Below are 27,218 nucleotides of genomic sequence, written 5' to 3'. Positions count from 1 at the left end.
GTTCAGTTGAAGTCGTTCAAGACTGTTGAGTTGTTGCTACTGCACTATTTCAAAGCTTCAGGTTGAGTTTTCTTTGCAGTCGTGTTTGATGGAATACCACCTATGGATAATTCTACTATTCTAGGTAATCTTTTTCTTTTTCGAAGATTTAGAAATTAGAAAATTTTCTTTGTTAAGAATGCTGATATTTCCGCAATTTTAATTTAGAGTTGCTTTGGATATTTTAGCTATTCCGGGGTTTATTTTGATATTTAATTACTTGGAGAGTAATTTTATAATTTTGGACTGTCTTGTATTTACGCTTTCTTGAGTGCCTATAAATATAGGCTTATGATGAAAAGGATTGTTGAATTTGGATAAGGATTGAATTGAACTGTTTTATTTATGTGAAACCACAGTGGTGGCAAACATGAGATTTTTGGAAGTATTCAGTCCAAGGAATGAGATGGACTTTGATATTTAATAAGGATATTGTGTAGAAATTTAGTTATGTTGAGGCGTCCCTCTTTTTCTCTTCTTCTCTCCTTTCTAATGGATATGGAAGTTAAAGATCTCCAGTAAAGGCTTGGCGTCAAGTTGATTATGGCTTAATCCTTCACTTTGCAGAAGGAAAAGGAGAAAACAAAGGAAAAGTAGAAAAGAAGGGACAGGAGAAACAACAGATTCGAAAAAAGAAAAATGGCAAACTTCTAGAAGTTTTCTGCCATGTATTCCTCAGTCAAGATAGATAGGAAGCTTTTTTCCTTCGAGTGGGCTCCTATGTCGCGAGCTCTTAGATTACTGGAGAAATCTGGGAACCTCATATTGCCTATTGCTAAATAATGAAGTCAAATGGTTTCAGCAACAATTTTGTGAATTTTGGACAGAAATTTCCATTTATCCATGGGTAAAAAGGACTAGAAACCAGGAGGGTATTTGATCATTCGCTCGGTGTCAAACAAACTCAGACGCATGATTGTAATTGAGAAACCACTGTATTCTAGGGGAAGATTCTCTTGGCAAATTCCAGAGGGAAAGGAGGCTTCAGCAAGGTAGATTTTCTGCAAATCAGTGAAAGAAGATAAAGGCATGCTACAACAAAATTCGCACAAAATACTGGGGTTTTTGTGCAGAAATTGTTGTTCCCAGGATATAGAGAAGTAGGAGGGAGAGAGCCTTCTGTATAATGGGTTTCCCAATGAGCCTAGTCATGCAGGGGTGGTGAAGGATGGAGTTTCTGTTGATCGTAAATGGTGGAATTCTGGTGATTCTAGTTGGAAAATTCAGCAAGGAAAGTCATTGAATTTGGAAAGTGTGGATTTGGGAGGGAGAGATATTTGGGCAGTATCTAAAACCAAATCTGTTTCAAAATAAAAAAAACTTTCCCCCTAAGGCTGCTGGTTTCACAAAGTCATTGAGTTTGGAAAGTGTGGATTTGGGAGGGAGAGATTTTCAGGCAGTATCCAGGCCCAAATCTGTGTCAATTAAAAAAAAAAAAAAATTCCTCCTAAGGTTGCTGGATTCACAGGAAAGTCCTTAAGCTTGGAAAGAAAAGATTTTTCAAATTTCGATAGTTGGGCTGAAAGTAATTGAAGTGGAAAAAATTTTTTACATTACGTATTTTGGGCCTGGAGAACTTACTCTAAAGCCTGTATATACAGTAGGCCCAAGAAAGAAAAATGGGCTGGCTTAGCAGGTTTATTCTGGGTGCAAAAGAGAAGCCCAACTTAAACTAATAACTCAGGATACTCTGAGAAGCCTTCTTTGAATGATGGGGGCCTGGGTTTACTGCCTTCGGGGGAGAAAACGAACAAAATCACGTGGGTTGCTGGAGCTGCAAGAGAGATCAATAAGAGAATCAGAGATGCTTGAGAAATCAAGGAGGGAGAAGAAACCTGTGAAGGTGGCTCCATGCATCCCAATCAGTATGGAAGAATTACAGGAAGAATCAGAGAAATCCCAGAAAGTACTTAAAAACATGAAAGAGAAGTCTGTTGTCAGCCCCTCTTTTCAACAGACCAAAAGTGAAGTTATCAAGGTTTCAGAAGAATATTCATTCCATCCTGTGATTGATCCTAAACCTGGGCCTACAAATTCTGAAACTCGCAATGATTTAATTAAATCCGGCAAAGGTATCCTTCCTACTCCTGTGGCCGAACTAAGGTTTTGTGGGAGAGAGGTTAACCCTTGATCCATTGGAAGTTGAGAGGGACAGCCGGGACCCACAGGAGCTTATAGACAATTTGGGTTGCTCTCTAGTTAATCCTTTAGGCCAGACTGTTAAGGTTGTTGTCTCCTCTAAAACCTATGAGAGGAAAAAGAAGAGAGTGGAAAAAGAATTGCAAAAATTAGCCTCTACCATTAACTATGGAGAGGGGGAGCTTAAGAGAGTTAGGGGCAGTAAGGCGCTAGAACAAAGATTTTGAGCTGGAATATTAGGGGTTTGAGCTGTCCTTGTAAACATCATCAGATTAAGGATATCATTGTTAAGGTAGCTCCAGACCTAGTTACGCTTCAAAGAGTCTAAATTAGAGGCGGTGGATGGTTTTCTTGTTAGGAGCATATGGGACTCTAGATTCAAAAATTGGGTCTAGTTAGCATCCACAGGTTCCTTAGGGCGTATTGTGATAATTTGGAACACCAGATTTGCAAGCAAATTGGATGCTCTTATTGGTTCTTTTTCCGCTTTTGTTCATTTAGATGTCAAAGGTAAGGCCAATGGTGGTTTACCTTGGTCTATGGACAGAATAACCCTCGGTTGAGGGGCATTTTTTATGATGAATTAGCTGCCATTGTGGGAATGTGTTCCCCCCTTGGAGTTTGGGGGGTGATTTAAATGTTATTAGGTCCACTAATCAGGAGTTGGGAGGTTCCAGAATCACCTTGAGCATAAGGGGTTTTGATACTTTGATTAGGGGGGTGTGATTTGAGGGATATTCCACTCTCGTATGCCCAATCTACTTGGTTTGCAGATGGCAATAGGACAGTCTACTAGGATTGATAGGTCTCTGTTTACCATTGAATGGGAAGATACTTTTCCCACCCTTAATCAAGAAGTACTCCCTAGAGTGAATACTGATCATTGCCCTTCGGTTCTTGAATCTAATTCTGTTAAGTGAGGCCCTACTTTGTTTAGATTTAAAAACATGTGATTGACTCGTCCAGATTTTCAAAGCTTGGTTAGGAATTGGTGGGGTGAGTGCACTATGGGAGATTGGGAAGGTTTCTGTTTTATGAAAAGATTGAGATATGTGAAAGAGAAGTTAAAAAACTGGAATACGGAGACTTTTGGTGATGTTTGGTTTAGAAAAAAAAAATTTATTCTTGAGGAACTGAATGCGATTGATAGATCGGCTGATAAGGGACCTCCTTTTGAGGACAATGTGACTTGTGAGTAGACAAGTCCAATTATCTAATGAGTTTGAGCAAATTGTTTTTAAAAAAGAGATAAGTTGGAGCCAAAAATCTAGAATGAATTGGGTCATGAATGGGGATTGTAATTCTAAGCTTTTCCATAGGGTGGCGACAGAAGAAGGAACTTTATGAAAGAACTTGAGAACAATAGGGGAGAGGTCATTAGGGATCCTAACCGCATTGCTGGTCTGATAACTGAATTTTACAAGAATCTCTTTTTAGAGGATGAGAGTAGGGTTATGATTGAGGGGCTGGATCGGTGTTCTGTATCAACTAATAAGTTACTTGGCTAGAGAGACCTTTTGGAGGAAGAGGAGATTAAAAGCTCAATTTTTGAGATGGATAGAGGAAAGGCCCCTAGGCCAGATGCTTTTACTATAGCTTTCTTTCAATATAGTTGGGAGACCTTGAAGAGAGACCTCCTCAAAGTTTTTTCTTGAATTCTTTTACAATGGAGTGGCTTGGAGGAGTTTGAATTCCACTCTTATTACCTTCGTCCCTAAAAAGGATGGTGCGATTAAAGTCGACGACTTTAGCTTGATAACTAGTGTCTATAAGACTTTGACTAATGTGTTATCTAAGAGGTTGGCTACTGTTCTGGAGGACATTATCTCTCTTAGCAAAAGTGCTTTTATAGGCAACAGAAAGATCCTAGATGCTGCCTTGATAGCTAATGAGGTGGTTGAAGATGCTGCTCATAAGAATAAAAGGGTTCTTGTGTTGAAATTGGTTTTTGAGAAAGCTTATGATAGGGTGAGCTGGAGCTTCTTGGACGAGATTATGATGAGGTGGAGGAAATGGATTAGAGGGTGTCTTTCTCATGGGTATTTTCTATCTTAGTAAAGAGCGAGGCCAAGTCTTGTTTTTGTGCGTCCAGGGTCTAAGGCGAGGAGATCCTCTTTCTCCCTTTCTCTAACTATTGTGGTTGATATCTTGAGTATGATGATTAAGAGAGCAGTAGAGGGTTGGCAGAGGGGATTAAGGTAGGTTATGAGAATTGCATCATTTCTCATCTTTAGTTTGCAAATGATACTACTCTCTTCCTATCAGATAACATAAGCTGCTTCTCTAATTTGTTGACTATCTTACAGGTGTTTGAGAAAGTGTCCAGGTTGAAAATTTTCTCTAAGAGTGGTCTGGTGGGTCTGGGTATTAATGTGGATTCTTTTGCTAGGCTAGCCAGTTGTGCCGTTTTGACTTGGCCTATTACTTATTTAGGTTTCCCCCTTGGTGGTAATCCAAATGCAGACTCTTTCTGGGACCCTGTTTTTGAGAGAGTGGCTAGGACACTAGACAAGTGGAAATGAGCGTTCTTCGCTTTAGGGGCTTGTATTACCCTTATCCATGTCTATCTTCCATCCCTTTGTATTACCTTTCTCTTCTTAGAATCCCTGTGAGATTAGCGAGGAGGCTTGAGAAATTAATAAGGGAATTCTTATGGTCTAGTGGGGGAGAGGGTAGTCGAGATCATCTTGTTGGTTGGAAGACTGTTTGTAGGCCTAAAAAGGGAGGGAGGCTTGGGTCTTCGTAACATAGTGTTCAAAAACATCTCTTTGGTGGGGAAATAGTCATGGCGCTTTCCTTCAAAACCTAATTCTCTTTGGCATAAGGTGATTCGTAGTAAATTTGGAATGCTACAAAATGGGTGGGATTATATCAGATTTATGATTATTTCCTTCCTAAAGTGCATTATACAGTGGGTAATGAGGAGTGTATTTGCTTTGGGAGGATCATTGGGTGGTGGAGATGCCTTTGGCTAGTACCTTCCCTCATCTTTTTCATTTATCAAATCTTCATGACAACCTAATGTCTGCTTTTCTTCTTTACAAGATGATGGGCATTCTTGGAACTTCCATTTCGGGAGAAATCTAAATGAGAGAGATTAATGAGATGGTTCTCTTGACTGGGTTGCTTGATTCTTTTCAAGTTCATGGGGGAGTGATAATAGGGTTTGGAGCTTAGATCTTTCTGGGGAGTTCTCTTATAAATTTTTTTCACCTACTTGACTTGTGATTCTATTGTAGATCCTTTTGCTTTGTATAATTTGATTTGGAAAGCTAAAGCTCCCTCAAAAGTAAAAGCTTTCATTTGGACTCAATACTTGAAAGAATTAATACCAATGATTTGCTTCAGAAGAGAAGACCTAATACGGCCTTGTCCCCCAACATTTGTGTCCTTTGCATGAGGAGCGAAGAGACTTGTGTACATCTCTTTCTCCATTGCCCTTTCTCGTGGCTATTTGGAATAAGTTGTTTGGTATATTTGGTGAAAATTGGGTCTGTCCATACACTTTGAAGGCCTTCTATACTATAACGTTTAGGGGTTTTGGCAAAGGAAGGGATAGGAAAGCTCTATGGTGTTGCAACGTTATGGCTATTGTTTGGTGTGCTTGGTTGGAAAGGAACACTACAATATTCAAAGGTGTGGCTACTGCTAACAATTTTCTTTGGAGTAGAGTGGTATATCTTGCATCGCTATGGGTGTCAGCAAATGGTTTTTTTTTTGGTCATGTTTCTCTGGAAGTCTTGCAGCAGGATTGGTTGACAATGTTACATTAAGTTTAGCTCTCTGCTTAGGTTGCATTCTTTGTAACTAGTCTTTATTGATGTACAGGGAGGAGTTCTTATTCTCCCTATCTCTTCTTTTTTTCTTTCCCTTTCTCTTTCAAATTTTCTGATGTACATTCTTCTCTCTTTTAATACAATTCTTTGTTTATAAAAAACAAAATATCTTTATACTTTCTCAAGTGGCTATAAATATAGGCTTCTGATAAAAGGGATTGCTGAATTTTGGATAGTGATTGAATCTCACATTTACTCCTCTCTCACAAAAGTCTTTCTCTGTGCATTTGTTTCTCCCTCTCCCTCATGACTTCTCCTTTTCTTCCCCCTTCCCTTCTCTTCATTTCTTTCTCTATTTCTCTCTTTTCTTTCTTTCTTTGTCCTCTATCTGTTCAACCCAACATCAACTTTTGTTTTTGCATCTCACAATCATCTGCAGTTATCAGTTGCAGAATACTGAGATCCTCATGGATGTGCTTCATCTCAACAAAGTACTCATTCACACTCTTAGACCCATTTTGTTGTTGAAAGCAAGGTCTTAAATTTTGATTTCGACTAAAATTTTGAAGCTCTACAAGTACGGAAATTTCGGTTTTTATGACAATTTCAATTTCAATTGAGAAAAATTAGGAAATTAGAAAAACAAAAAAAAACATGGAATTCTTTTATGAAAGTTTAGAAATGGTTAATAGACATAGTAGTGTAAGTTTTAGGACTAACATATAACAAATTAGATACATCTATGTTGTGTAAGAGGTGCAATAGTGGTAATATAATGTGTATTAAACATATTCATAATATAATGTGTATTAAACAAATTTGGTTAATATAAATGAAATTCATAAATTAATTAAATATTATTTATTACACAAATAAAGATAATTTGGTTAATATAAATGAAATTCATAAATAATTAAATATGATTTATTACACAAATAAAGATAATTTAGACACGAATGATAACATAATAATTTAGACATGAATTGTTAAATAAAATCTTGTTGCAAGATCAATTTTTTATATAACTTCAAAAGCCCTTGTAATAATCTTTTGTTTTAATAAAATAAAATTAAAAAAAAAAACATAAATCAAGCGAGAAATTTTACTTTGTGTCTAAATCTCAAATTTGAATTCTAGGCAAATTTCATTATATAGTTAAAATTTCAAGAAGTTTTGCTAAAATTTTGAGATTTCAATAAATTTCGGATGATTCAATGTAATTCCGTTAGAAATTATGCAAGATGAAAATCGATTGCCATTTCGATTTCGAGGTTGATGGAAAGAGGAAATTTTGATGATTTTGTGAAAATTTAAGGCCATGGTTGAAAGTACTACAAGGAAAGATCCTAAATGTGAGTCGGGTAAATTACATAATCCCGGATCTACTTACAAACCTAGCAATCCGGGGTTCCATAGAATTCCAAGGCAACGTGAGAAATAATATTCTTGAATCCATGACTTTTTCCTCTTGTCATCACTGGGTCCAGGCTCAAAGATATGCTCAGACTTCCCAAAGCCTGTCAAATAATACCTCCCCAGTAGTCCTGTCATTGGAGTCATTCTCCGCGAATACCCCTCAACGAACCTCCTGCAGTATCTAGTAAGGCTAAGAAAGGAATGCAACTCCTTCACTGTCATGGGGATCTTCCATTCTTGAATCATCCTTACCTTCTCCATACCCCTCCGGATACGACCTTATTCAACCACTTGATCAAGGAATTTGTTGCTCTGCTAAGCAAAAGAGCACTTCTCTTTCTTTACATCCAGATTGTTTCCCCTCAGCCTGTCGAACACCTTCCGTAGATGTTCTTCATGTTTCCACTGAAACAACACCGATGCTCCCAACGATGTTTTGGAAAGGCGAACACATCCTGCTTCCAATTCATCAAGTTGTTCCCCCAACTCTACTATCTCTCGAGGCGCAATCCGACATGGCCCTTTAGCAGGTGGTTTCACTCCTGATAACAACTCGATCTTATCCTCCACAGTCCGTCATGAAGGCAAATTGTGAGGCAGCTTATTCGGCAACACCTCCTTATCCTCATCCAACACCGCTTGGATGGTCGTAGGCTCTAGCTCTTGGCCTACTTCTTTGTCTACCATCACCGTGGCTAGACGTGTCTGCTCACCCTGACCCAATCCATCATTGAGTTGTATGGCTGAAAGGGACTTCCCATCATCTCCTTTTGTTGCAACAAATTGCACCCTGCACGAGTGATCTCCCATCAGACACAGGGAACTAGCCGAAGGCATCAGCACTGCCCTCGTCCCCCTTAGGAACTCCATTCCTAGAATGACTGGAAAGTCATCCAATGGCACCGCTGTGAAATTCGCATGACCTTCCCACTGTCCAAGTTTTACAACCACTTGCTTGGCTACTCCCAGAGTAGGCTGAGCTACAGAGTTAACTGCTTTCATGCGTCCTGTATCCATCTCTAAGGATAAGTTGAGTCTCCATGCTTCCAATTGTGAAACAAAATTATGAGTAGCCCCCGTATCCACCATAGCGCAAGTACTCTTCCCATTTATCCTCAAGTCCACAAACATTAACCCTTTTGCTCGTGTAACTTTCAGTGTTTTTGCCTACTTTTCCAATGCGCTCACCAACCGCACCGAACCCACCCTCAGGGCATGATCCTCTTCCTCCTCGCTTTCCACACCTTTTCCTAAAGTAGAAGCTTGTAAGGCATTGAGTACTCTCTTGTGTTGACACTCATTCATTTTGTGAAATCCACCACACAAGTAGCATGAAATTTTACTCTTCCCCTTTCCATTGGATGTGTTGAACCCTTGAGACGACGAAGCTTCCTTTGAGGTTGATGATTTGAAGTCGGCTCCCCCACTCTTGGGTTTGCCATTCTTGAAAGACTTTTCACTGTTTCCCTCTCCGCCAAACTCACCAGCGTAGTCAGTCAAGCATTTTGTAGTAGCTTGTGCAGTTGACAAGTCTTGAACCCTTTGCCTATGAAGTTCAATTCTTGCTCATGGTTTCATCCCCTCTAGAAAATAAAACAACTTGTCCTTCTCCGACATATCCCGAATATCCAACATTAAAGCGGAAAATTGTTTCACATATTCCCTGATCGACCCCGTATGCTTGAAATCTCTCAGTTTTCTCCTTGCATTATACTTAACATTTTCAGGAAAGAATTGGGCCTTGAGCTCTCTCTTCAAGTCTGCCCAACTATTGATTACACAGCTTCCATTTTCAATTTCTCTGTACTTGGTACGCCATCACAGTTTGGCATTACCAATCAAGTACATGGTCGCAGTATCCACCTTTGGCCGTTCTGAGGCCATCCTCACAGCGCAAAAGTACTGCTCCACATCAAACAAGAAGTTCTCCAACTCCTTGAGATCTTGGGCACCCCCATACGTCCTGGGTTTTGGTACCTTGGTCTTGCTAACTCCTAGAGAGTTGGAGTTCCCCATAGCAAGAACCATCAGATTCACCTTTGCATCCAGATCAGCCATCCGCGACTGCAAAGTTTCAACTGCATGGCGAAAGTTTTCTAACATGTCACCTATCAAACATGCTTGATGTTTTTGTGATCCCATTGCTTCATCAACAAGTTATCTCATCTGGGCCACCTCCGCGGCCACAGTATTGGTTGTTGTCTCAACTTGTGCTTCCAGCATGCTAATCCTATCAGCAGTGTTTGGTGCCATGGTCACTTACCAAAGCTTTCCAAATCCAACAACGAAGGCAATCGAATTCACATAGCAACTCAACCTTGGGCTCTCACCAAGTGTCACCGACTTGGCTTTGATACCAAATGTCACGGTCCGACTATTTTCACACCTTTGTGAAGGGCCGTGCGGCGCTAGCTAAAGCACTCTTGCATAACTAGCCAGCCTATCGTTTACCAACATTCATCCACGAAGCACTTTCACTGACATTCATTCAAATAGCAGCGGAAACAGTAATCAATTCATAAAAGCCGTGGCAAGCAAGCAATAAACATTGAAGCAAACGTAATTCATTAACAACATCTCCGTTGACATGGTGTGTTTAGCGAGGGTGGCAAGTAGGCTAAACACGTTGACAATAGCTAGTGAGTTTTACAATGATTGATGAACACTCACCCTCCCCTAAAGAGGTTTTTATGTAATTATCATCCGGACACTAGGAAACATCAAAGTGACTGAGGAGTCATACTGCCTTACTTGGCATACAAAGACACTACTAGCCGAAAATAGCCCTACACTAGCGTTTACATGATGGAAACTCATCCCAAGCACACGAGATAAGCAATCACAGGCAAGCATAATGCCCTGAACAAGCTTAACTTGTGACACTCGGCAGTGCTGCGAGGTATAGCGCGACAGGTTAGGAAGGAGAACCAGAGGAACTCTAGAGAGCAGGATCAACCACCGGTTGAGTGGGGCTGCACTTTTCAGCAGTTTACCTGGACGAGTCCGCCGACATTTGCAGGAGGAGCAAACCCGATCACAGCTGAAGATTGGGTTCAAGAGATTGAGGAACTGCTGGGTGTGCTGGAGTGCACTGAGGAGCAAAAGGTGCGGTATGCCACTTTTAAACTAGTGGGAGAATCGAAGAGGTGGTGGAGATTGGCAAAAATGGTGGAGGAACAGCGGCCAGGACCTACGGCTATAACATGGAGCCATTTCAGGAAGGTTTTCTTCAACAGGTACTTCCTTACTGCTACCTAGGAGGCTAAGGCAGAGGAGTTCCTGAATCTGACTCAGGAGCACTTGACCGTACAGCAGTACACAACCAACTTTATGGAGCTATCCCGCTTCGCTCCATACATGATTCCGGACGAGCCGAAGAAGGTCCGAAAGTTTGAGAAAGGTTTGAGGCAGGGAATACGTACACAAGTGGTGGCGTCGTTGACTTTGAGTTTTTCTAATTGGTGGATAAGGTCATGGTAGTGGAGGCCAATATTCAAGAGGGTGAGAGAGTAGCAAATCTGAAGAAGAGGCCCTTGTCTCAGGGATTTCAGACTAGCACCAGCCAAGGTTCATGGAGGAGGCCTAGTAATTTCATGGGCCAAAGGCAGGAGATGGGATATCGAGCCCATTAGGAAAATTCACCTCGTTCAACCTCTCCCAGATGCCATCAGAGGCATTAGGGAAAGTGTAGGGTAGACCAACTGGCTGCTACCGGTGTGGTAGGGCAAAGCATATGGCGTGGGATTGCAGCGCGACGTAAACTCACACTCCTCCACAACATCAATATCGGGGAGGTAACCAGGCACCCCAAGGTGGTCACCAGAGGGGCACCGCCCAGACGGGGGTGTACTCGCTTACGTTGGGAGATGCAAAAAACGCCAGCGATGTGGTGACAAGTACTATTTCCATTGTGTCAAATAGTGTTGTAGTTTTATTTGATCTAAGTGCAACACACTCTTTCGTATCTCGAGGATTGGTTAAATTGTGCAAGGTAGAGACTCAATTGTTAGATGCTGAGTTAGGTGTGGTCACGCCGCCAAGGTCAATTATGGTGTGTAGAAAAGTGATCAGAGACTACCCAATGGGGATTCAGGGGAGAATGTTGTCTGCTGGCTTAATTATTTTTGACATGCGTGAGTTCGATGTCATTTTGGAGATGGACTGGCTAGCATCCAGCTATGCGAGTATCGATTGCCACAGGAAGGAGGTAGTGTTCAAACCTCCTAGGAAGCAGGAGTTTAAATTCGTCGGGTTGTGTGTGCGCTCTGCACCACAGATCCTTTCAGCAATTCGGGCAAAGAGGTTACTTCTGGAGGGTAGCCAAAGGTAGCTTGCATTTGTAAACGAAGCACCGAAAGAGGGACTTAATCTGGAGGATATCCCAGTGATAAAGGAGTTCTCGAATGTTTTTCCTGAGGACTTACCGAGATTGCCTTCTAATCGCGAGGTGGAGTTCGCCATTGAATTAAATCCAGGGACAGCACCCATTCCTAAGGCTCCATAAAGAATGGTTCCGACTGAATTAAAGGAGCTAAAGGAGCAGTTGTAGGAACTACTAGATAAGAGGTTCATCAGATTGAGCGTATCACCCTGAGGAGCACCAGTGTTGTTTGTAAAGAAGAAAGATGGGTCGATGAGGATGTGCATCGACTACAGGAAAATTAATAAAGTGATAGTAAAGAACAAGTACCCGTGATCCTGTATTGACGATCTGTTTGACCAGCTAAAGGGCACACAGGTTTTCTCCAAAATCGATCTGCAATCCGGGTATAATCAGGTGAAGGTTAAATCAGAGGATGTACCAAAGACGACTTTCCGTACTAGGTATGGTCATTACGAGTTTTTGGTTATGCCGTTTGGTTTTGACCAATGCTCCTGCGGCATTCATGGACCTAATGAACAGGGTGTTCCATGAGTACTTAGATCAGTTCGTGGTGGTGTTCATCGACGACATTCTGGTTTATTCGAGGAGCCTTGCAAAGCATGAAGCTCATTTGAGACTGGTACTTTAGGTACTTAGGGAAAAGAAACTATTTGCTAAATTTAAGAAATGCGACTTCTGGCTGGAACAAGTTGCATTTCTAGTACATGTAGTGTCCAGGGAGGAGATTTCAGTGGACCCAGGCAAAGAAGAGGCAGTAATTGATAGGGCAAACCGAAGAACGTGCACGAGATTAGAAGTTTCTTAGGTCTGACAAAACACTATTGCCAGTTCGTTAAGGGGTTTTCGAGGCTATCAGGTCCTCTGACGCAACTTATGAGGAAAAACAGGAAGTTTGAGTGGACCGGTGAATGCGCAGAGCTTTCAGGAATTGAAGCAGCAAACTAGTCACTGCCCCAGTGTTGACCATTCCATCAAGAGATGGTGAATTTGTGATCTACAGTGACGCATCTCAAACAGGACTCGGGTGTGTCTTAATGCAACAAGGAAAGTTTATTGCGTACGCTTCTCGCCAACTCAAGGAGTACGAGAAGAACTATCCTACGCACGACTTGGAGCTAGCAGCAGTAGTTTTTGCGTTAAAGATCTGGAGGCACTATCTATACGGTGAAAGGTGCAAGATCTTTACTGATAATAAAAGTCTTAAAACACTTTTTCACCCAATTTGAGTTGAACATGAGGTAGTGAAGATGACTTGAGTCGATAAAGGACTACGACTATACTATTAATTACACCAAGGAAAGGCTAATGTGGTAGCTAATGTTCTGAGTCGGAAGTCGGTGGGTGCGTTAGTTTCAGTGGTTATTGTACAGCATCAAATCAGGATGGACCTGGAGAGATTGGGTGTGGAGTTAGTGGAAGGAAACCACCAAGCGATCATGGCTAGTCTGGTTATTTAGCCAACCTTGCAGAAGAAAATTAAGCCGCTCAGATGAAAGATGCAGAGTGGATAAAAATTTTGGAGTAAGTATGGAGTGGCCAACAAACAGACTATGCTTTGTGAGGATGGAATTTTCAGATTTCACACCGGGTTGTGTGTACCTAACGACGCGGAGATTAAAAAGACGATTCTGGAGGAGGCTCATCGCTCTCTCCATACTGTTCATCCATGAAGTACGAAAATGTATAGAGATCTATGAGAATCATTCCAGTGGAGTAACATGAAAAGGGAGATTACCAAATTTGTAGAACAGTGTCTGACATGTCAACAGGTAAAAGCAGAGCACCAGAAGCCAGCGAGACCACTTCAACCACTTGATATCCCTAAGTGGAAGTGGGAGCATATCTCGATGGACTTCGTATCGGGGTTTCCTTCAGCGATGCATGGACAGAATGTCATCTGAGTAATAGTGGATCGATTGACGAAGACTGTGCACGTCGTTCCAATCAGAGTCAGTTACTCTATGAATAGGCTGGCAGAGCTATATGTGTAGGAGATTGTACGACTTCATGGCATCCCGGTATCCATTGTTTCATATCGAGATCCACGTTTCACCTCTCAGTTTTGGAAGAGTTTGCAGGACGCCTTGGGATCTCAACTCACCTTCAGTACCGCGTTTCACCCTCAAACGGATGGGCAGTCCGAGAGGACTTCTAGAGGATATGTTGCAGGTGTGTGTGCTGGATTTTGGGAATGGTTGGATTCGATATCTACCACTAGTTGAGTTTGCGTATGATAACAGTTATCAGGTCAGTATTGAGATGGTACCATACGAGGCTCTGTATGTTCGCCGGCGCCAATCTCCGTTGTACTGGGATGAGGTAGGCGAGCAGTACATTTTGGGGCCGGAACCAATTCAGCAAACCTCTGCAAAGGTCGATTTAATTAAAGAGGATTAAATAGCACAGAGTCAGCAAAAGAGTTATGCAGATACTCGCCGACAAGAGTAAGAGTTTGAGATTGGTGACATGATATTTTTGAGAAGTGCTCCGATAAAAGGGATGATGAGATTTGGGAAGAAAGGCAAGTTGAGTCCTAGGTACATTTGGCCATTCAAGATCCTAAAAAGGATTGATCCAGTTGCCTTTCGAGTGGCGTTACCCCCAGCGTTGTCTAGAATTCATGATGTTTTCCACGTATCAGTACTGAGGAAGTACGTGTCAAATCCTTCGCACGTGATAAGTTATGAGCCTTTGGAAATCAGGGACGCTTTCGCATACGAGGAGGTACCAGTTCAGATTCTGGATCGGAAAATACAAGAACTGCGTACTAAGGACATATCGTCATTGAAGGTGCTGGAATCACACAGTAAAGGAGGCTTCTTGGGAGTTAGATATGGAAATACGCCAGAAATATCCACAACTTTTTAGAGAGATTCAGCGCTAGACAGATCAGTACGGCGGCACAAGTAAGCGTTGATTTTGCATGCAAGTTAGGTAAGGTAGGGTTGTATGGTTTTATTAGTTGTTTACGGTTTTAGTATATGGATGGACTTTGGAAGAGTTTTGTATGATATTGTAATCTCCCAAAACATTGTGTGTAACAATGGTATTCCTTCACCAAAAGTGAGGGTATTTAATAAACTTGGGACGGAGCCGCTATGTGGGTGATTATCGACTCTTCTGTAGAGATGGATCGTTATTTAAGGATGTGATCGGTAACAGTTAGCAAATTTCGAGGACGAAATTTTTTTAAGGGCAAGAGAATGTAGAAACCCTAACCCGAAAAATAAAATAAAATAAATAAGGAAGAAAGAAATAAAGTAAAAGAAAGGAAAAAGAAGGAAATTGGTTTGGTAGGACCCAAACCGTCAACGGTTTCACTGAGCTAGGAAAAAACCATCGACGGTTACAGTCAACGGAGGTGGGTCAACCACCAAACCGTCGACAGTTTTCCTGCAATTTTGCTTACTTAAGGGCTACGCAAGGTATATTTTTTCATAACTTCAAATTTCACTCTCTTTCTCTCTCTCTCTTAAGGTTTTTGGACTCTCTACTCTCACTCTCTCGTGGCTCTCTCTCTCTCTCTCTCTCCCATAGGCTCACCCAGATCCTGTGATCACTCTCCAATCACTTTCCTCTCCTTTCTCGACTTGCCGGTTTGTTTTCAGCAATGGATCGGAAAGCTAGGGTTTTGGATTTTTAGAACGTTAGCAGAGGACAAGTGAGGGGACTAAGTTAAGTCAGGTTTTTTATCGAATTTGAAGCGATTAAAAGGTGTTATATGTATGTATACCTATAGTTTCAAAGTTATTTCAAAAATCAACTGTTCAAAAAGGGTTCAAAAAGGGATTTATAAACTACGATTATATCTTATGGTATTTTGAATAAAATAAACAGTGAAAAGCTTGGTTTTATCATACGAACTAAATAAATTATGTTTTTCCTAGTTGTTTATTGGACTACGTTCAAATACTGAAATTGTGTGGCAGGTGAATAATCTATGTGGTTTATCATAAAACCAAATATGAGTATGGTTGTGAAAATATCTTGTAGAATGGTGATTTATACTGGATGTGAAAATACTGAAATGTTTGTGAAATTACTAGAGCTGTTTGTGAAACATACTGGAACTGTTGTAAAATACTTGTTTTATTTGACGGCCGGGGGCCGGGTTTTATTAAATGGCAGGTTATATACGAAATGAGTTTATGCTACAGTTTTTATTACTTAAATTGCATGATATGGTTTAAGAACTCTGAGGACCAGTTGTATTGTGAGCACGGTACCATTGCTAGGGAATTACTATTTGGCCATGTGCACCCACACTGTAGTGGAAGTGTAGGGTGATTTCAGCCGATTGGCCTGCGTAATGGTGACGTACCTTCCCTGGGGTCTAGATCAGGAAGTGGTAAGGCAATCAGACCTGCAACGGGGTTGTGGATGCCTGCAGACGCACTTGTAGATGATTAATTTGACTTTGTCATGGTGGAACCCCCAGGGCAAAATCCAGCTTTAGGGCCACACAACCCGTTATGGGGGTTAAGCATGTCGTTTAGTCCCAAAGAGTGTTTTTTACGCATATCTGTTGATTTATGTAAATGGTGTTATTTGTTTACTGAATTGGTTTATACTGTGGAAATGAAAAGGGTATTTTCAACTATGTAGGGTGAGTATAATGTATAAATGCTATTTTCGGTTAAATAGAGAATGGGATGTTTTCTGTATACACTAAAACTCATGGTGGCCACACACTGATATTAATTTAATCTGCCTAACTGACAAGCATCTCACCCCAATATACAAATCATCTTTTTAGGACCATCTCGAGATCGAGCTTAGTGAGCTCCGGGATGGGGTGATAGCTAGTTTTTGTGAGTGTCTGCAAGAACTCTAATGTGCTTCAATTACGTCTAATGTTCCCGGATGTGTATTATGGTTGTATGGACTAAGTTGGTTTTTGTATTGTATTATGGTCTGTAATATGGATATTTGGAGACCTTTGTGTATAAAAGTAGTTTAGAACTCTGGTAATGTATTTTGGAGAATGTATCATTTATTTCCACTGCATTTATATAATGAATATGGTATCAAGAACACGGACGTCACTAAAGTAGCATCCCGGGCCCCACGTGGCGGGTCAGGGCATTACACCTTGCTAGCATAAGGTTGATCTGATCTTGCAATCTTAGGCCTAATTGACATAGAGTTTAAAATTATTTTCTCTCTTTTTCTTTTTTTTTTGTTTTGGTTTTTCTTAAAACAAAAATGACAATAACAATAACAATTTTTCTCAAAACAACAACAACAATTACAATAGCAATTCTTATAACACACACACATATCCTCTTGAAAATTATATATAGATAATTGGTTAACTCTATAGTTAGTAATTTACATTCTCCTAGCCTACCTTGTAAGCACAGTTACCCATTAGGATGCTATAATCAAAGTTGTTCAAACGCACTTATATAGAATTGTTTATAAGAAGTTTCCTTTGTTTTTGAGTTATAGTTTATGGCCTTTGGCCCCAAGGAATGTCCAGGTTTTATGTAATTGAGTAGTAGTTGATATGGCTCTGGCCCCTGGGAATGCCCAGGTTCTTGATGTATTTGAGTTATGTTTGCTGATTGCAGTCTTGGCCTTTGTTTGGCTCTTGATTGTATAGCTTTGCAGTTGCTTGTTGGGGAGTTCTACTCTCCCTCTCCTGGGTATGCCCAATGATACTGTACATATCCTTTCGGTCTTATAATTATAATTTTCAGATTAAAAAAAAAAACATAAAGATGCACAATACTAAAGAATGGGAAGAAAAACTTTACAAGAAGAAGAAGAAGAAGAAACCAAGCCTTAATTCCCACAAGGTGGGTTGGCTACATGAATCCTTTTGTGCCAATTAACATGATTGTGAGCAATTTCCTCTGACAATTTAAGGGCTATTATATCTTTACTTTCTCATTCCAAGTTATTTTATGTCCCCCCCTCTCCTTCCTATTCCCAGTAAGGCTAACTAGTTCACTCCTCTGCATAGATGTCCAAACCATTATAGATGTCCCTCCCTGATCTTATCTTTTATAGGTGCTCTGTCTAGCTTACTACAGATATGCTCATTCCTTAATTTATCTTTTTCGCATTATACTACTCATGCACCTTAGCATTCTCTAGCATCTAATAATTACAATATTTTTACCAAAGTGTGTGTGTGTGTGTGTGTGTGTGTGTGTGTATTTACACAATTGAGTACGAAGGAAAAAACATTAAATTTTCCATTGCAACTCATCATGTGGCCATGTTTATTATGACATTATTTTGCCTTTTTTACTAGTCTTCAAATTTTAATTTGAGTTAATGATTGATCTCAGCATCATACTTCCCTTTTTTCTCTTTATTTTACCTTTCATGTGCTCAAATGTTTTCATTGTATTCCATTATTATTAAGATCTAATCAAATTACTTAACTTACTAAATTGAAGATGAGAGTTTTTGGCACTCAACGCCCTACCAATTAATTTAAGGAAATTCTCAAATTCTTTTATTTTTCTCAATTTTTCTATTTTAAAAAATTTAAGACAGTTATCTATTTTCAATCTACTCTATTTTGTAACCAAGAATAATTATCTTAAGAAAAAATTTAGGCTTTGAAAAACTAATTTTTATCTCTTGATAGATTTACTATAAAAGGATGTCAATTTCCTTTACTTATTATGCCATTATTTTTCTAGAAAAGAGAATAAAGTGGCATCATTTTCTAATTTCTATATAAAACAATGACGTAAGTGATTTTAATATAATTTTTGTTCTGTACAATAATTCGCTCTCCAAAAAAAAAATTTGCTGTGTCTCAAAATATAATTCATAGTTTAAAACTCTGAAATAGTAATTCAAGAATTTTCCATGAATTTACTAAAAGATTGTGGGTTCTAAAATTGGAAGCAGGACATCCTCCTGGTCAGATGAATTAGGTTACACAGGTCTAAGCCCCAAGGAGAGTAGCCTGGTGTACGTAACCTTAAACTGCATACTGAAGGGCTGTTTCTGTGACTAGAACCTATGATGTCTGGCTACAAAGGAACAACATTCATGCACCAAGAACCACCCCCAAATGCAATGATACAAGAAAAGTTAAATTCTCTGAAGCAGAATTAATTCTAGCATGATGTTGAAAACTGGAAATGAATGTTTCAAAGACTTACCTTAAGCCAATCATACATTGTCAATGATGTAGTTGTGCATGACCAGTCGAGTACACACCGTAATTCATAAAGGAATGGCAGAGAACGATAAAGTCGATAACCTAAATAATTAATTCGTGAAACTTCGCTTGTCAGAAACTGCTGATACAAAGTGCTTTTATGAGGAATCCCATATCGGATTTGTATGGCTTGCAACGCAAGAGAAACTGCTTTTGTGATATATATAGCACGGAGAGCTAATCCTGCAGCTTGTAGATGTGAAGGTTGCATGTGCCAAGCATACTCAGTGACATAATAAGTAAAGAGTATAAGGTTGAAAAGGTAAAATATCACTTTCCCTGTAGCAAATGAACAGAGGTAGATGATTCGATCAAGAACAATCAGGAAGAAGATGACCTGCACCAAAATTTTCATAAAAAATAAAACAAAAAGTAAAATAAAATAAATCAATACAGTTAAAAAAATAAGATCATATATTATGCCAAAATAGTCCAAAAGAAAAGCACAAGCAGCTAAGACGTCAGTTACCAAAATTTGCCTCACTTAACCCAACACAAACAAACACACACGCGCACACACACACAATGGCGACCAAATCGAACTCCAAAATTGTAACTCTAAAGTATTTGGCAATAAATGAAAATTTTAGCATTATTTGATTAAAATGAAATGAATATAAAAATAAAAATGAATAGAGATTTACCATTAAGATGAACACAAACTCTTTAGGAAATTGATCTTCAAGCTGATACACCTCAAGAAATTGACTTTTGTTTTTTATGACAGATTGATAGAATATGGCAACTAAAAAGAAAACAGTCAAATCTGCACCAAATATGTAGGCATACAGATCAACTTCTCTTTTACCTCCCCCAATTACAGAGATTATTGGATATTGGAATCCCACTTCTTCAATAAAGCCTGCATTCTTTGCTTTAAGAATTTCTTTTGCTACATCAGCTGCTGGAGTGAGTGACTTGTACCATTCAGCTGCACATTCTGTCAAAGGGGAGGCATATACCACCTCAAGAACAGCCAATGCCACACTTGGGTCTTCTTGACTTCTTTCAATGCTCTGAATGCGAACTCTACTGGCAGAAGGGCAAACATTAGGATTCTTTTCCTTGCATCTATCATCATGAACAATTTTAAGCAATTGATTTATTCCAGACTCAATCTTCTCTGGCTGGATCCCGTCCTCTGGCCACAAGTGGACATCCATGGACAACTGAACAAAGTAAGGAGGAGATTCTGCTCCCTGTGTGACTGATTTCCAGTAGGTACAGAAGCCTCTAATTATCATTTTTACAACATTTGTTACTGGTAAAAGCAGCCTCCATGCCTTCTCACTCAAGCTAGAACTTAAGCTAGTGTCTCCGTAAAGGACTCTTCTTTTGAAAAAATTGGATTTTGTGTAGAACATCCATTCACCATCTTTTGTGGTTATAAAGCTCTGTATAAGGGTAAACAAGTAGACTAAAAAAAGAGGCAATGAGTTGACAACAAATGATGATGCGATTTTGTGTGTAGGAAACCCTAATTCATGCAGTAGGCTCAACTGAATGCTCAGTCCACAGTGTTGGATGATTATTTGATACAGATACTGAAGCAAAATATAGATCTCTGTGTAGATTAGCATTACAACCCAAAAGATGTAACTTGGGCCAGTGTTTACACATAGAGCATACAAGAAGAGAGCTGCAAGGTACACCATAGAAAGCAAACTGAAGTTCCAAAGAAAGACAAGAATGAAGCAACAGTAACACACAATATCATTATTGGATCGCATCTGGGACCATATGTGACGGATGATTATTCCGATTTGCAAGCTTGCAGTATCCGACATGGATCTGCTCTTATCAGACTGAAGAGAAGATGAGTGGTTTAAACAGGTGTATGTCATATTCTCACTCTCTACTGCATCATATACCTCATCATCTGTAGGAGAGTGCTCATTTGAGTCCAAATCTTCATGCTTTATGTTCAAGAAGCTTGCCAGGTTAGTAACTGCCTGATTCCCAATGCACTGTACCTGGGAGACACCATCATTAATTAGCTGCACAGCAGAAATTAATGGATTTTCCTTTGCTTGGCCTCTCTCTGTTTTGTTTGAATCAAGCAATGCACCGTCAGCAGCATCCACTTCGAGTTCAGAAATCTCACAATGAGGAGCTTCCATCGAATGCTTCTCAAAACCTGATTCTGTTGGACTTTCAGTTTTAGTACAAGCAGGAGGCTCATGCAATTCAAAAGGGAATACTAAATCTGTATTTATATCCGGATCATGCTTTCCATAACTACCTTCCTCCTTATTAAGAGAAGTACTCCTCCTCCTCCGTAGGCCTCCAATACCAGTGGAGGCATCATAGAAATTTGCAGTTGAGTTAATGCTGTACAGTTGGTTTTGAAGATTGAGCATCTCAGATTTCATTTTCTCTACTTGCAAGTTACGCTGGCGTTTCTTTTCCTCACTTTCACGAATATGCTGTAGCTGTGCAGTCTTCCATGCAGCTTTCTTCTCCTGCTCAAGCACAATGGCACCAATTTGTTCTGCTTCAAGGTATCGTGACACATAATCAAACTCCTGGGAGGAAAAGATATATGACTGCAGTGACACGAGCAAAAATATGATAATCTCCACCAGAGCAGATCTTGAAGTAATCCGAAACCCATAGTCATATTTATAAAATCCAATCACCTCATATATGTAATCTATTGTGTCACATGTCCCCGCACTGAATTCCCCCACAAAAGGAGACTGATAAGTAAGAGAAAGAACAATAACAGCAAAATTGTAGATGCGCAAGAACTTGAAAATTTTGTTCTTCTTCTTCAATATTTTGAGTCTCATACGAAAGAAAGCCAGGGCAAAACAAAGGTACCCAAGGTGCAGAATATCATACTCGAGGGTTCCAGTAATCAGAATCAAAGCAAGCACAAGATCCAATAGATGACAATAAAAGTATAGCCTCAGGTAGTCGAGAAAAGTCCACATACTTTTAGTTTCAAAAGAAAGATCTCTCCAAACAAATGCATTCTTACGTTGAGATATCATCTGATTATATGTGAAAGATCCTGAGAAACTGGAGAGGTGATCCGCACGAAGTTTAAAACAAGCAAGCATGAATACCATAAAATAGCTGATAAGTGTCTTAGGATCATCAACAATAAGTCCTACAGAAAAATGGCAGAAAAAAGCTTCACGTTAACAGTTAAAACAAGATGGTTTAATCAAAATATAGGCATAAGACAGAAAATAATGAATTTAAAAAGTGAGTCTGCCATGCCCATGGGCTTCCAAGTCAATCAAGTACAGGGGAAACAAAATAGAAAAAATAGAACAGCCCATAAGTCAATAGAAAAATTTATCAAGGACTTTTCAAACATTTCCAAAATTTTAAAGACAAATACATCCCATTCTTTTAGAGTTAAATAAACTGGATGCTATTTTTTTTATTTAAAATCTAAATATTTTGAAATGAATGATAGGATTGAAAGAACAAGGGCTGAAATTATAGTAATTTTTTTAAAATAGGAACTGCAGAAAATAGGGCAGTTCTGTGTCAAAGATATCATGTACAGTTTATATATTCTGACTCAGTTTTTGAGCTGTTAAAGCTTGATATACATTGTTGGCCCACAGCCCAACAGCTTAACCTTTTAGGCAAAGTAGTAATCTAACATGGTATCAGAGGTGGTCATCAGGAGGTCCTGGGTTCTAGTCTCGTTGCCTGCATTTAATGGGTGTTATCTATCGTGTGTATCAAGCTGCATGTGTAGGGAAGTGTTATACATTGTTGGCCCATAACCAAACAGCTAAAGAATATAGGTAAAGTGGTAATCTAACATGAACAAATATATACGCCTTCTAGGAGAATGAGCACTTGTTTTAGGCAGAAACAGTATGATTCAACTTCTTTAAGAAAAAGAAACAGCACATGCCAAAATTCTGACATTACTAAGAGAGCAATACCTAGCCAACAGTTTTTGCAGTAATTGAAATGTTGATTTGAGCTTCTCCAGCAATCATGGCATTGCACACTGGTCTCAGTTGGGACATTTTTACTTGAAGGCATCATATTCTTCCAGATGGCAAAGTACTCAAGGATGAGAATAGTGGCAGACAAAAAGACAAATACAGGCCACACTTTACGTACAATACGCCGATCCAAAAGAATAAAAGCTGCGAGTGATGCAATGTACAGCATAGAAATAGCATTCAACAATGCAAAACTGGCAAGAAGCAATGCAACCATGTTTATCTCAAGGCCAAAGAGATTGAACATATTCTCCATCCAAAACTTCAGATATACTTCCAAGGTAGTCTTCTGCATTTCAAATCTTTCCTTTCTTAAGGCAATTATCCGCTTCTTATTCCACTTTTGACTTTCCCTAGAGCTTCCCCAGATATATTGAAATGAATATTTTCTTGTGCTGCTACTGTCAGAGCCTCCTATTTTAGAAGCCACTGGCAGAGATTCTTGAGGCACATAAGAGTCAAAAGATGGCCATGAATTGCTAGGCACCACTGTTTCCTTTGCAAATAGTGACACGGAATCTGATGATAGATTACTTCCCTGATTAGTGATGGAAACAACAGTTGATGTATCTTCTGCTGAGACAAACAATTGGCAAGGTTCTTCCCATTTTCCTGTATTCAGAAGATTACTTGGCATCCTCCCCAACCAACGAAGGACATTGTACTGGAGAGTACAGGCTGCAACAACCAGAACTTTTCCCCTCAAACCTGATTCTATGCCCCAAAATCCAGGCCTAAATACCTGGAAACCCAACAAATTGGACAAATAAGAGTGCTTTTGGCCAGGAAACATCCCAGCCTGTTTACCCCACATCTGGAAAAGATACTCAGTGGTCACCAGAATTCCTGTGTAAATTAAGAATGATCTGGATGAGATCCGAGAAGCTTTGGGTAAAGTTGAACATATAACAAGGCCAAAAATATACAGAAAACCAAATGCACTAATTGACAACAGAGATGCATAGAACACAGCAATATACAAAATTTTCTGACTGTGCCAAATTAGAAGGCGTCTGATAAACCCAAATACTCCAGATTCTGATGGATCAGCATCATTCGACCTGTTATACTTGCTCTGTCTCCTTTCATAACTGTAAAGTTGCATCACAACCAAAATTGCTAGAGATTCCCAAACATTTTCAAATAATGAAGCTTCTGGATTATAGCCCAAGTCATGATAAAGATCTATTATACCAGACAACCACAGCTCTAAGCTAGAGAAAATGCACAAGCTATATGAGAAAGTAAACACCATAATTGCATATACTTTTAATGGAAACCACAGGCGTCTTTTTGTCTTCTCAGCAACTTGTCTTCCAATGATCCAGAAGAGTAGAAGGAAAATGTACCCGAATGATATATAATTAGGTCTCACCAGGTAAACTGTGAGAAGTATGGTCAAAAAAGCAACATAGGTTCCAAATGACCGATATATTGATAGGAACTTCTGTCCTACTGCACTGAGGAATGATGCTATTCTTCTCTCTGAAATTATATCAGCCAAAAATTAGTTAGTAATTAAAAAAATCAAGAACAGTAATTAGCTTCGTAGGCAGTTATCAAGGTGTGAAACATGTAAATAGTTTCACTAGGTCTCTCTTATAAATTTCCAAATAATAGGGATGATTGCTTGTTTGCTATTGGCAAAAAAATGGACTTTTCTTTGGACAATAAAGTCAAATTTTGTACACAAATGAACCTAAATCATAAAGTTGGTGTTCAGGTGAGTACTTCAAAAACTTCTTCATGGAATCCAATGGCCAACCTCACTCCTGAATCTACGGACTCCATATGAACATTACAATTCCCAAGTTCATTATACAAAACATAAAAGGTAGAAATTGAGGTTTCAATGGCAAAACTAGCAGCAATGGTGTCAATAACTTTAAACTAATCTTAGAACATTTTGTTCGGTTCTTCAATACAAAGCTGGAAGATCATTTCACAATAAATTAAGTTAAAAATAAAATATACCATGAGAAGCATCATCATGTCTGTCACTGAAGCTTGGAGATGCATACACAGACAATAGAACTGATTTGCTCAAACCAGCTTTCAGAATGCTAAATCCAACAGGAGGGCTAGGGGTATGCTGCACAATGGCTGAGAATGAAAATAACATTTCAAAGCCATGATTATGAACTGCACAAAAGCATGCAAGCAAAGCTATCTCCAAGAAATCCCAGGAGCTATCGCTGTCAAGAAGACCTGAAATATTTTACATAGAAATAATTTAGAAAACTGATAAATGAAAAGAAGAAGAAAAATAAAATTGAACCAAAATAAGAGATATTTCAAAACCAACATAAAATGTCACACAAAAAAACAGATTAAAAACCATAAAATCTCCTTCGGAAATGATAAAAAATTCACATAAACCAAAATGCATACCTAATTGAGATAAAATTTCCATACTCAAGAAGCCCTTTTGCTCCAAAAATTTAGAAATTAGATTAAGCTGAAGAATGTACAACACTGCAAAATGGGCCTCACATAGGAGAATCAAGGATTGGCGCATCTTTCTGCTGATGTCATGGCTCAGAAGATACATAAAAAAAAATATCACTGGAGTAAAGGTCAGAATGTGGCACCAATTAGCAAACTGTCGTATAATTTTGTAACACTGTAAGCTGACCATTCAATTTATACATATATAATCAATGGATAAAAGGTAAATAACAAAAAAGAAGAAGAAAAATATAGTGATTCAACTAAACATACCATATACAGCATGGATGAAACCGGGTTTTGCAGCAATGAGGAATATCAATGTCAGCATGATAGCCCGTGAGCATTTGCGCAGTCCCCATGCAATTGTAGCCACAATCAACACCTTGGTCTCATCTTTCACTGCAAGTAAAAGATGTGAGGAAAAATTACATGTACAGAAATGAAGTATAAGCTCAAATTACTTTGGAATTGAACATAAGAAAATCTTCAAGCAAAACCAGTATAAGAGAGAACAGTGTCACTGTAATCAGTAGCCTTCACTTTATTTTAATTCCAAGTACCAATTAAAAAATAATGCCCTAGCATCTTGATTCCTAAAAATTAAAAATCCAGAATTTTGAAGATATGATCCTTGTTCTAATGTTGTGTAAATTGGAAGATGTAAACACAGCTATAGGTCTCCCCCTCTATTTGTAATATAGCCAAGTACATCACAATGGGCATAATCCTCGCTAACTCTTAGTTACTAAAATAGGTAATAATACTAAATAACCAGTAACACTCCATCTTAAACTGGAACATAAACTGGAACGTAGGCATCATATGCTCCTAGATTGCTGCAAATCAATTTAACCGAAGCACCCATGAAAGCTTTAATGAATAGATTGGCACGTTGGTGTTTGGACTTCATAAGTGGTTTCAGTCAGCTTCTACACAAGTTTCTCCTGAACAAATGACAGTCAACTTCAATATGCTTCATTATCTCACATTTAAGGCAATGTGAATAGCAGCTTGATCATAAGACATCAACTACGTAGCCTGAGAATGGGGAAACCCAAGTTCTTCCAACATGTTCCTCAGCCAAAACAATTCAAATTTATTGTATGCCATGGTCTTATATTCAGACTCATCACTCAATTGAGCCACAACATTCTGCTTCTTACTCTTCCAAGGTACTAGTTTACCACCAACAAAAAACATAGTAGGGAGTTGAGGATCTCGTCATAGGGCGATCAAGGCTAATCTGTATGTATCTGTATAATCTTGAATATGGGTGTGGCCCAGATCATGATACAAGAGGCCTCTTTCAGGTGCACCTCCAAGGTACTGTAAGATATGAATGACAGCATCTCAGTGGCTTGTTCAGGGATAATCTAGGAACTGGCTCACAACAATTGTTGCAAAAGACATGTCTAGTTGTAGTGTGACTATCAGCTAATTTAACTTCCCAACAAATACCAACATCAACAAAGTTCTGCAAACAAATCACTCTCATTCAGAAATAATTTTGGTTAGGATCCATAGGTGTATCAACTGGTTTGGATCCCAATAACGCAGTCTTGTATAAAAGATCTAGAACACACTTCCTCTATGAAAAGACGGTTCCACACAAGATCTAGATAATTCTTGTTGTAAAGTTAGATATAGAGGCTAGAAGAAGAGAAGAAAAGAAGCAGAGAAGAAGAGAAAGGAAAAAAGTTCTGCGGCAAATTCCTGGCCAGATCTGCCTTCTTATATATTATTAATAAATAATAGACTTAAGGACAAATGTACCCCACCTAAGACAACCTAATTACTAAAATAACGTATTCTCTTCTAATGCTCCCTCTCAAGCTGGAGGTGTA

The 27,218-nt window shown here is 39.2% G+C and overlaps 1 protein-coding gene across 2 annotated transcripts in view; it reads right to left on the bottom strand.

Moving 5' to 3' along the window:
- LOC131155128 (piezo-type mechanosensitive ion channel homolog) overlaps positions 1 to 27,218 on the bottom strand; it is a 98,828-nt gene that overhangs the window by 23,203 nt on the left and 48,407 nt on the right. For both annotated transcript variants that reach the window (XM_058108059.1, XM_058108060.1), the window contains exons 11-16: positions 25,645 to 25,773; positions 25,315 to 25,488; positions 24,898 to 25,131; positions 22,858 to 24,408; positions 19,588 to 22,058; positions 18,885 to 19,280 (exon numbers count right to left, since the gene is read on the bottom strand). In XM_058108059.1, the coding sequence (XP_057964042.1) occupies positions 18,885 to 19,280; positions 19,588 to 22,058; positions 22,858 to 24,408; positions 24,898 to 25,131; positions 25,315 to 25,488; positions 25,645 to 25,773 (4,955 nt within the window). The remainder of the gene's footprint in view (positions 1 to 18,884; positions 19,281 to 19,587; positions 22,059 to 22,857; positions 24,409 to 24,897; positions 25,132 to 25,314; positions 25,489 to 25,644; positions 25,774 to 27,218) is intronic.

The sequence above is a fragment of the Malania oleifera genome, chromosome 5 (genome assembly GCF_029873635.1).
Source record: "Malania oleifera isolate guangnan ecotype guangnan chromosome 5, ASM2987363v1, whole genome shotgun sequence".
Lineage (NCBI taxonomy): Eukaryota > Viridiplantae > Streptophyta > Magnoliopsida > Santalales > Ximeniaceae > Malania > Malania oleifera.
This window is presented reverse-complemented; position numbering and strand designations above follow the sequence as displayed.